Source organism: Dromiciops gliroides, chromosome 2 (assembly GCF_019393635.1).
Source record: "Dromiciops gliroides isolate mDroGli1 chromosome 2, mDroGli1.pri, whole genome shotgun sequence".
Classification (NCBI taxonomy): Eukaryota; Metazoa; Chordata; class Mammalia; order Microbiotheria; family Microbiotheriidae; genus Dromiciops; species Dromiciops gliroides.
Window position 1 is genome coordinate 181,506,656 of NC_057862.1, and position 11,301 is coordinate 181,517,956.

The window sequence follows — 11,301 nt, forward strand, 5'->3', positions numbered from 1 at the left end:
AAATGGAACATCTAGTCAAGAGGACACTTATTAGTTGTGTGACCTGGGCAAGTCACTTAACCCCAATTACCTTAAACATAGGGGCAATCTCCAGTCAGATAGATAGATGGATAGATAGATAGATAGATAGATAGATGACTGGAGATGGGTGTGTGTGTGTGTGTGTGTGTGTGTGTGTGTGTGTGTGTGTGTGTGTATCTCTTGCCACTGGACCCAGATGGCTCTGGAGGAGAAAGTGAGGTTGGTAACCTTGCACACTTAAATCCAATTCACTGCAAGTCATGACAGCCCCCCGATGTCATGGTCCTCTTCGAGAACGACGAAAAACAACCACCACCAAAATATACCTATACCTTTCCTGCGTGGTGGGGGATGGAGGCGGTTTCGGCGGGAAGGAAAACGGTGGTCTCTCCTGGCCTGGGTAAATGTGAGTACCTGATCCCTAGGTTGCTAGGGTTTCTTAGAAGTAAACTTTGAGCTTGATTTTTAAGGAGGGGGGCTGACCTTTCTCTCAGAAATGTTGGACTCTTATCAACCCCTCCTTAAAAATCAAGCTCAAAGTTTACTTATTCAGAGAGCAAAGAGAAAATGAACCACCGGACTTCTGGGAACCTGGGGCATCTCAGAAATACAAAGACTCCCCAAATCAGAGTTGGGGCGGGGGCGCGGGGGCGGGTAGAGAAGAGAGAAGAAATGGTCGAGGATTGGAGGAGTTAGAGACCACCAGAGGGCGGCAGACTGGAGCTACGAGGTTAACCCCTCTTCGTGTGATTAAAGAAAACTGGGGAGGGAGAGGGAAAGGCAGTAGAGGCTGTACTCGGGAGTCAGGAGAGGCGGAGGTGGTCCCTTACCCTTCACTTTGGAATCTGTGACTCCTTGTCCCGGTCTTCTCCTAGTTTATCCCCATTTCTTGTCATCGCCAAGGGTCCCCAACTGAAATCTTCTCCAAACCTCGTAGCTCTGGATTGAGAGGGTGGGACCTTCCAGCCTCTCCATCCATAGGACCCTCCCCACCCTCCATCCTCCATTCCCCCATCCCCACACCCTCAAAAGAAGCTTGCCACCCACACCTTCCTCCAGACTAAGGCTGGGCGCCAGAATAGTGAAGCCCTAGAAGGAAAGGTCCAAGGTTGGGGGCGGGGTGAGAGAGAAGAGCGGTGGAGAACAAGCAGTGGGAGGGCATCTCAGAGGAGAAGACTGCAAGGGGAGGAAGAGAAAGAACAGTAGGCCTGGGGCCCTAGGAGAAGTGGAGGACCAGGCGGGGGCTGAGCGTTCCGAAGAGCATCCGGCTTCTTCGGAACAATGGCCCTGGGAATTGGGGCGGGCGATGGGCTGTGGGGGGTTGGTGGCTAGGGAGGATGCAGAAGGTGGGTGTGGGGGAGCTCTGACTTCCTAAAGCGGGAAGCCCCGCCTCTTTCCAGAGCCCTGACAACGCTGGGCTCGTTGCGCGCTCCTTCTCCCCCTCCCTTCCTCTCTCCACCCAGCATCAGGCTGGGCCTGGGGCCAGAGTCGCCGCCGCCGCCGCCGCCGCCGCCACCACCACCGCAGCAGCAGGAGCAGCAGCAAGCACCGCTACAGCCACACGCTTTGCAGAGCTGGGGCCCGGGCCGGGGCCGGGGCCCCCAGCCTCCCGAAATCATGAGCCAGGGCAGCCCGGGGGACTGGGTTCCCCTTGACCCTACCCCCGGGCCCCCCCCACCACCTAATCCCTTCGTGCACGAGCTACACCTCTCCCGCCTTCAGAGGGTCAAGGTGAGGTGTGGACTGGGGAAGTATAGGGGAGATTGGATGAGGAAAACAGGATGAACTAATGGGGATGGGGGACGAATGGGACGTTTGGGCCCTGAGGGAGATGGAAGTGGGAAACTGGGAAAGATGAGCCTTGGAGGTAGGGAATATGGGAGAATGGTTGGGGGGAGGGTACTGTGGGGATGGAACCGTCTAGGAGGATAAAGGATACCAGAGTAGAGAGATATAATGAATGGAGGACTGGAAGGATTAGGAAGGTGATGGAGAAGAACCAAAAAGAGACTCAGAGAGACTAAAAGAGTAGGACGACACTGGGAGGGATGAAGATCGAATACTAAGGCTACTAAAGACTCTTGAGTATGGAGTTAGGAGGTTAAAGGGAACTTGGGGTGGGGATGTTGAACGTTCCACCTGGGAACTGGCTTAGGGGAGAAGACTATTGGGTTTGCCCCTGCCTGTGTCCCTATGCCCTTCCCACCTCCCCCCAACCCCCTGCACTGCAGCACCTTGATGGGGGGGTGTAGATGGAGAGAAGGATGGCTGCAGGAAAAGGACAACCCCACACAGGTCAGAAGGTTGAGAACTAGGAAAGGAACAAATAGGCTTGACTCTTGATTTCTGCTCCCAGGGCCAGGCTCTAGAGGCAGCGATTTGTTTACCTGCTCCTTCCCCAGGGTTACTGCCAGAGTAACCCCGGGCTCCTGGCAACTCTAACACTACCTCCCTAATCTGGGCCCCAATCCCCTTCCCTCCTCCATCCCAGATAGGAGAGAAGAGGGTTCCCATGGAGCTCTAGATAGTGGAGCTACATTTGGGTTGGGGTAGGGGCCTGAAAGATAGGAAAGGTGGGGCTCCCACTTAGTCTTTTATGTTCCTGTTCTCATCAGGGTCTTCACTGACCTTATTCTGTGCAAAATACTCTCTCCCCTTTCCTTCCCCTCTGTCTCCCCCAGTTTGATATTTAAGTGTTTTTATATCCATTATCTCTTTTGGTCACAGAACTATAAAGTCTTAAATAGAATTGGAATTTTCTCTCTTCTTCCTAGTTTGACCTCTCTCCTTAGCTTTCCCAGATTCTTCTTTCCTCCCCAAGTATACCCTATCTCTACCATATCGCCTGTGTCACCCTTTACTCTGTCAGGAGAAAGGGGGAACCTCTCTGGCCCTACTAGCATCCCTAAGAAAATGAGTAGGTTGTGTAGGGAGGTCTTCCAAGTACTGATAGCCCTACCCCCTTCCCACTGTCCCCAGTTCTGCCTGCTGGGGGCACTGCTGGCCCCCATCCGAGTGCTGCTGGCTTTCCTCGTCCTCTTTCTCCTCTGGCCCTTTGCCTGGCTCCAAGTGGCTGGTCTCTCCGAGGAGCAGCTGCAGGAGCCAATCACAGGATGGAGGAAGTAAGTGAGAAAGCAGGGGACAAACAGTAATGGCTATTCCATCCCCCAGTCCTTTATTCTTTCTTGCTATCCACCCCTCTCCTCTTTAAGAGGAACAAAACAGTGGGTAGAGAATGTGGGTAGAACACTGGAATCCATTGATGGGTTTAAAACCCCGTGGGTGGGATGTTTTTCTGATCCACCACTGCTACCTGGGACACCATGTCTAAAATGGGATGCTGTAAGTATATTGGGTCACATGACAAGATTGTCAGACTCAATTCTTTTCCCAAGGGTTTTAACATCAGGGTGAGATTCCCCTGAAATCTTGACTGGTTTTTAGCCCCATTGCCAGGATTCCTGGGGGGCGGGGGTTGAGGGGGGAGGGATGGATGGACGGGAGAAGAGAAGCCTTTTAAGGATAATAGTGATACTTGCCCAGGTATCAGGGACCTAGTGGTGGGTGAGGGTGAGTAGATTTGCCCTACTGATACCCAGAGTTACCTTTTACAGGACAGTGTGTCACAGTGGAGTGCTAGGCCTGAGTCGGCTACTCTTTTTCCTCCTGGGCTTTCTTCGAATCCGGGTTCGAGGTCATCGTGCCTCATGCCTAGAGGCACCTGTCCTGGTTGCTGCTCCCCATTCCACCTTCTTTGACCCCATTGTTCTCTTGCCCTGTGACCTACCCAAGGTTGTATCCCGAGCTGAGAACCTCTCTGTACCAGTCATTGGAGGTAAGAGAGCACACCAGGGTTGAAGAATTGCAGGGAAGGGGGTGGGGGTGCTAAATGGAAAGAACCAGGGATTGGGGATACTCTAGGGAGAACTGGCCTGGATTCATGAGGGGGAAAGGGCCACTTGGATTAGTGTTGACAGTAAATAACATGCAAATTAGTAACATTTGTAAATTAATGACTTGGCCTTTATCAGAATGACAGGAGTTGGATCCTATATTTAAAAATCACCTAGTCCAACCCTATTGTTTTATAAATGAGGAAACTGAGGCCCATGGAGGAACAGTGAAAAGTGACTTGCCTCAAGTAACAGTAGCAAGTAGACTGAGGATTCAGTCACACAAGAATGAGTAACAGAACATGAGGGAGAATCCTCAGTTTTCCTTATCTGTAAAATGAGGAGGTTGGACACAATCTTGTGATAAAGTCATTTGGTTGCCCTCAAAGCACAGATTAGAAAACAGTTTAGATATGGGGGGAAATGTATGAGTACCTCCAGGCTTGGGCTGGAGCTGGACAACTGGGTGCTAGTTCTGTCTTGTTACTTAAAGTCTCTTCCCCTGTTTCATTTTCCCTATCTAAATGAGGGGGTTGGGGCAGCTAGGTGGCACAGTGAATAGAGCACCAACTCTGGAGTCAGGAAGACCTGAGTTCAAATCTAGTCTCAGACACTTGACACTTACTAGCTGTATGACCCTGAGCAAGTCACTTAACCTCAATTGCCTCACCAAAAAAAAAAAAAATGAGTTGAGCTAGATGATCTATTAGATGTTTTCCATCCTTAAAATTCCATGATTCTGGAACATAACCAACCCCACTATTTTTACTTCTGCATCCCCCCTCCTCCCAACAAGCACTTCTCCGTTTCAACCAAGCCATCCTAGTGTCCCGGCATGACCCTGCTTCTCGAAGAAAGGTGGTAGAAGAGGTCCGAAGACGGGCAACCTCAAAAGGCAAGTGGCCTCAGGTAGGTCTGGGTTCTCTCACCCCCTCTGAGCCTCTCTCCTTCTATAGGACCCAATTCCTAACATATACCATATACCAACATCAGCAGCTGGGGTATCAACAATGTGCTTGGTGCTATTCTGCCCTCGGGGGAAAAAAGGCATGAGATGGTTATGCATGAACTTTCTCAGGCATAGGAGTGGTGGGCCTCTGCATGAAATAGGAGTTGGGAGCCACATCCAGTAAAGTCTATCATGAAATATTGAGGGTCACCCCAAGAAGGGGAGGGGAGAACCTCCGGGGGGGTGTCACCAGAAGCCACCGAGCCATTTCCTGTGTCCCTTTGAGGTGCCTTCCCAGAACATACAGCCCTCCTTCCCACCTCCATTCCCATTTTGCTTCCCTGTTGTACTCCTTAGGTGCTGTTTTTTCCTGAAGGCACCTGTTCCAACAAGAAGGCCTTGCTCAAATTCAAACCAGGTGAACAGGGAGTGGAAGAGGGGTGGAGGTAGAAGTAGGACTAGAGGAAAAGCAAGCATCAGAGTTGAGGAACAGTTTTGGCTTGGGTGGGGGGAGACCCCCTCTCCCACAGGAGGGAGTCAAGTGGTCCAGAGAATCCAAGGTGAACTTTAGATACTAAAAAGTCAAGATCTCAGGTTGTTACAAGTGATCCAGAGCAGGAGATGCTGTTAGAGATTGCTCTGACCCTCCATCCCTTCTTCCCCACACATGCACTAACCTTTATTTTGGGGGTTGGGCATGGGGTTTAGGAGCTTTCATCGCAGGGGTGCCTGTGCAGCCTGTCCTCATCCGATACCCCAACAGCCTGGTGAGTCTGAATTCAAGGTGTGAAGATGAAAAGAGCTTGAATCTGCCCTAATGTGGGATGGGGCCAACCATCAGTCACCATCATGAGAGAAATTACTTAAGCTGGGCAGAAGGGGTAGAGCTGGCAGAGTCTGGAGGAGGGGCACTTTCTGGAAAGAACGAGCAAGCCTTTCCTCTCATTCCTAATCTCTGCTTCTCCCTTAGGACACTACAAGCTGGGCATGGAGAGGCCCTGGAGTGTGAGTCCTGGTGGTGCCGTTGGGCCTGTGGTGGGTGGGGGGGAGGTGGGAGCTGAGGATGGGGTGTGGAAAAGGGAAAGGGCTGAGGATTCATCATGGGATTCTCAGCCTACCTACCACCAGGCTGGCCAAGCCCTCCAGAGGTCATCCAGTCCAACTCATCCTGCTAATTTTTAGACAAAATAACACCTCTCCAATGAGTATCTCCAAGGCTGGGGAGAACTCGAGGAAAGCCAATACCTTAACTGCCTTATCACCTTTTCCAGGGTCTCCTAACTATCACAGTCTAAAAATGCTTGTCCTGCTTTCCTACCTTAGTCTTTCCTATTCTAGTTAAAGCCTATTTATGCTTATTCTCTTCTCAGTGATTACCTCCCAATAACCTCATCTTAACAATGAAACCCCCAGGGCCTCTTCCATACCTAACCTCCTTTCTCTTGGGGCACTTTTCCTCTGACACAAATCCCTAGGACTCTTCAGCCCTTGTATTGTGATTAGTCCTAATATTACATATAATGGGGTAAGGTGGCTGTGCATTTCCTCCCTATCCCTCTCAGTTACCCCATCCGGTGCTTCCCAAATAAATGCCTCTCCACACAGCTGTGTTTAGCTAAAAGTCTACTTTGAGGATTCATTTACATTAAAAGGGCATGCTCCCTCTTGAATAGAGCAAATGGCCTGTGACTTCCCCCATGATTGTTGAGGTCCTTGGATGAAGAGTTGAGATAGGGGGCAGCTAGATGGCGCAGTGGTAAAGCACTGGCCCTGGATTCAGGAGTACCTGAGTTCAAATCCGGCCTCAGACACTTGACACTTACTAGCTGTGTGACCCTGGGCAAGTCACTTAACCCTCATTGCCCACCAAAAAAAAAAAAAAGAGTTGAGATAGGATCCCTGGCCTGGTCAGCATCAAAACTCTCTTCTCCCCCAGGCTCAAAGTTCTCTGGCTTACAGCCTCCCAGCCTTGTAGCATTGTGGATGTGGAGGTAAGAAATAGAGGGCCCTGGGGAAAGGGAATGAGGAATGAGTAGGTGCCCCAAACAGACATTTGTTACTACGGTATATGTTTGCATTTCAGTTCCTCCCAGTGTATCAGCCAAGCCTTGAAGAGAGCAGCAACCCAACTCTTTATGCCAACAATGTCCAGAGGGTCATGGCACAGTGAGTGTTCTCTCTGCTTACACACCCAACTTAGTTTCTAAGGCCAAGGGCATAGAGCCCCTGTGGAGATGCAACAACAAATGTAGAGGGATAGCAGTGTGGAAGTGGGGTAGGGGGTAGGGAACCAAACTTCTAGAGCAGGAAGGGGAGGGCCAGCCAATCTTGGAAGACAAGCTTGTGAGGTCTTAAGGAATGAAAATTCAGAGATTATGATTTGCTTTCTCCAGCAGGTAGAATTGGTGTTGCCCAGATGTATAATCCCTGAAAACACCTTTTCTTCATATTCCTCTTCACCTTATAGGGCCTTAGGAATTCCTGCCACAGAGTGTGAATTTGTGGGAAACCTGCCCGTGACTGTGGTTGGTCAGCTAAAGGTGGCATTGGAACCCCAGCTGTGGGAGCTGGGAAAAGTGCTTCGAAAGGCTGGGTGAGTGGCTTGGAATACAGGGAAGCAATTGGGGAGAAGTGGGGAGATGGGGCCTGAGTGAAGAGCAGATCAGAGGGAAACCCATAAAGAACAAGAAACACAAAGAATAGGGATCAAATGAAAGGTGGAATCCCAACGAAAGGGAAAAAAGGAAACAAAACAAGGAAACCAAAGGAAAAAAGGAGAGAAATTAAACCACCAAAGTAGGAAAGGTAGGAGACTCTAGGGGCTATTAGTTAAGAGTACTATCTGGGAACACACCCAGGCAATCCGTCACTGGGAAGACTCCAGGGACAAGCACAAGTTCTGAGAAGCCTGGTGAGAAGGGAACTGGTCCAACTTCCCAGACTGAAACACTTCCATTGTAGTTTGTCCCCTGGTTGTGTGGATGCCGGAGCAGAGCCAGGCCGGAGTCGAATGGTCAGCAAAGAAGAGTTTGCCAAACAGCTGCAGCTCTCTGACCCTCACACCGTGGCTGGCGCCTTTGACTACTTTCAGCAGGTGAGGAGGGAGCTGGGATGGAGAGTCTTACCATCAGGGGTCCTATATACTCCAAGCCCCAAAGTGAATAACTTTAGGATTGGGGGAATGCCTTTTGGTGGACACATTAGAAACTATCTCTGGAAAATATTGAAAGCCATACTGAAAAGGTCCCCCAGAGACCTCATCAGACATTTTGTTTATATCTCTTATGCATTCATCAGGCATTATTTTTCATTATAGTTATTTGTGCATGTGTCATATCCCCCTGCTAGACTCTTAAATTCTGTGTGGGCCATGACTCTAAACTTGGTATCTCCCCCTAGTGCCTAGCACACAATGTTTTGTCCACAGTAGGTGCCTGTTAAGTGTTTGTTAAAGGCCACATTAGAGAGCCAGTTGGGGGAGGGGGGGTACTCTAGCTGCTATGTTAAATGTCCCTCATATTCCTCTCCAGCCATGGTGGACAGCAAATATTTGTTGATTGAACTAAGCAAGATAAGGAAATACAGGGGAAAAAAATAACAAGTATGGTGTCAAGGGTTAGTTGACAGCAGTATCTGGACACTGTTAAAGCTAGGGGAGCATCTGGTCTCATATGGAGCCAAATGCCTTTCTGTATGAGGGGTTTGAAATGAAGTCGTTAAGCAGAGTAGAGGGCTAAGAGCTCGTGGCCTGGCAGTTCTGACACCATCACTTACCTTTGTCCTATGAATCTCTATACATGTTTTGCCTCCTTTCTTTGTCTGTGGGTGGCCCCCTCCTCAGATAAATCCCAGAGTGCTCAGGGGAGAGGGGGTGGGGGTGGTAGCCCAGACACATATCCTCCCAGTAAAATCTGGTCCCCCAGAAGCCATAAACTTCTGGTTTATGTCATTCAAGAGCATATAGCAGCAACATTGTAGCAGCAGGTTAACGATGCAAGGAATCCAAAGCTTCACCCCATCCCTAAGGAATTTTCAATAATCTTGGCAGATTTTTTTTAAGAAGCTGTGTTTCCCCATGTTTCCCAAAAATATTCCCAAGCTTTCTCAGGGAATTTCTGGTATTCCAAATATTTCTAGTGGCTTTGCCCACTGGAAAAATCATGGTCTTCCTGGAAGATGTCTGATGTTTATTCAATGACAGAGTTCTTTCTTATCCAAAACAGATAACATGGTTCTCAAAAATCCCCAGAGCAGTAGACACAAACCAGATCTAGTGGTTCTCAGTGTTAGGAGACCAAGGTTTCTAACAATCCCCCAGAGGAGGAACAGGGGTGAAAATCTAGTTGTTCTCCTGTCATCCCCCCACAGACACTGCAAGTGTATTCCCCATTTTTATAATAAGTGATGTCAGCGGCCCTCTTTCTGTCTGTCTGACCAGCTTTCCCACATCAGCCAAGACTAGAAGAGGGCAAAACCAGCTCATCCAGCTTAGGGCAATGAATAAATGATGCAGACACGTGTGGTGAGAATGTCAATAATCTGGAGCTTTCCTACATTCCTTAGGGATTCCCTAAAAGAGATTCCCTGTAGGAGTCTTGGGCACTCCCTCCAAACTGAAGAAAGAAATCATTTTATCAGGTGACTCAGGAGACAACTTGAAGATGCCCATGGTATTTTAGAGAGGCTCGCCCTTCCGCACCCCAAAGGAAAATAATTCTGCCAGGATGAGTCAGTCCTTAGGCAGCTGATATAGAGCTGGGAGATGGTAGCTAGCAAGAGGAAAGGATGAACAAAGACCCTCCTCCTTATTATTGACCACAATGCCATGATAACTCTCCTGTTTTCCACAGGATTCCAGTGGTTCAGTGGATTTCCGAGATGTGGCTCTTGCACTGGCTGCCCTAGATGGAGGCAGGAGCCTTGAAGAATTGACTCGTCTAGCCTTTGAGGTACTAGAAGGGGTGGGGTAAAATTTCTGGATATGTAGAAAACATGGTCTCCCCCACAAAACTACCTAGTCTATCCTACTGTTTTGGGTAGTTTCTAGAACCTGGGTTCCTGACCCATTGCCACTTCCGTTAGACTAGCAAATCTTAATATGGGGAAACCTAGAAAAGAATTAGAACAATGTAGAACAGCCTGGGGTGATGGCTCTAAAGTGATCTGAGGTTCTACTGTAATCAGCCTGAAATAGTCTTAGGAAAGGGCTATGTTGGAAGGGAAGAATCTGTTGAGGACAGATCATATATCTGCCTGGCGACACAGGAAGACTGAGGAAAGAAATGATCCCAGACTGATAGCTCTCCATCTTTTTTTGATTCCCATCACACCCACCCCGAAAAGCTCTTTGCTGAAGAGGAGCCAGAGGGACCAGGCCGTTTGTTGTACAAAGATGGCTTTGGCACCATCCTGCACCTGCTGCTGGGCTCACCCCGACCTTCAACTGCCACTCTGCATGCCGAGCTGTGCCAGTCCACATCTACCCAAGGCCTCTCCCTCTGTGAGTCACCTCCTTCAAAGCCTGTCCTCAAAGGCACTGTGGGAAGGAGTGAGGAGGGATTGAAGAAAAGAAATATGGATAAACACTAGGGTTGTGGGGAAGAAAAGATGCTGAGAATCAAAACATCTGAGTTCTAGAAAGGGAGATGGGCTTGGGGCAAGAAAGTCAGGGAAAGTGGTGGGGACCTGGGGAGAGCAGAAATCTATATTTTTGGAAAGCTGAAACTATGGGGAGAAAGCTGGGATCGAGGAAACATGAATTCTAAAAGGGAAGAGGTCAGGCCGGGGTGGGGGAACAATTTTGTGGGAAACCTAGGATCTCTCATCCCTGGTGCTATGAAAGAGTCCTCTTTTTCATCCCGTCTTCTCTCTTTTTCTATCTCCTTTTCCTTCCTACCTGCCCTATTTCACTAGGCCAGTTCCAGAACTTCTCCCTGCACGACCCACTCTATGGAAGACTCTTCAGCACCTACCTACGCCCCCCATATACCCTTCGGGCCAACCCCCAAACTCCAGAGACCACATCTCACGGTATCCCTACCCCAACGTCCAATGGGACTGTGAACACCTCCAAGCCGAAAAATGACTGAGAATCCAGGCCCCCTCCACACCCCTTTATTCCTAGCTCGATCCCAGCCCCTCAGACTCAGGGCAGCACCGGGGGACTAGCCCATGCCTCCATCTCTGTTCATGTGACTCCTGGTTTTGTTTTGTTTTGGTTTTTTAAGTTGGTTTTGGGTTTTTGTAAGAAACTATTTTATATATAAATATAAATCTATATCTATATCTATTAAAAAAAATGAAGCTCAACCATATCGATGGCATAATTGTTTGGAGGCTTGGCAGTTGGCTTCTTCATTTGAGTATTTCAAATGTCCAGGTATGGCTGGGTCCTCCAAAGGTCATCCAAGATACAACCAGAATAGTTCTTTCTTAATT

General features: G+C 49.1%; 1 protein-coding gene across 1 annotated transcript; it reads left to right on the forward strand.

Annotated features, from left to right (window-relative positions):
- The first annotated feature begins 795 nt into the window (after positions 1–795).
- On the forward strand, positions 796–11,177 carry LPCAT4 (lysophosphatidylcholine acyltransferase 4). Its single transcript, XM_043987245.1, has 14 exons — positions 796–1,752; positions 3,001–3,143; positions 3,636–3,856; positions 4,711–4,823; positions 5,221–5,281; positions 5,572–5,630; positions 5,834–5,868; positions 6,800–6,854; positions 6,947–7,029; positions 7,331–7,456; positions 7,825–7,957; positions 9,714–9,812; positions 10,207–10,363; positions 10,777–11,177. Exons 1-14 carry the CDS (start codon positions 1,639–1,641, stop codon positions 10,950–10,952), a joined length of 1,575 nt encoding a protein of 524 aa, XP_043843180.1. The 5' UTR covers positions 796–1,638; the 3' UTR covers positions 10,953–11,177.
- The last annotated feature ends 124 nt before the right edge of the window (positions 11,178–11,301 follow it).

Excerpts from the sequence above, each read along its gene's own strand:
- LPCAT4 (XM_043987245.1), top strand. The coding sequence starts at position 1,639 with ATGAGCCAGGGCAGCCCGGGGGACTGGGTTCCCCTTGACCCTACCCCC. Across the intron at positions 4,824-5,220 it reads CAAAAGGCAAGTGGCCTCAG|GTGCTGTTTTTTCCTGAAGG; the intron begins GTAGGTCTGGGT and ends TGTACTCCTTAG. Across the intron at positions 9,813-10,206 it reads TGACTCGTCTAGCCTTTGAG|CTCTTTGCTGAAGAGGAGCC; the intron begins GTACTAGAAGGG and ends CACCCCGAAAAG.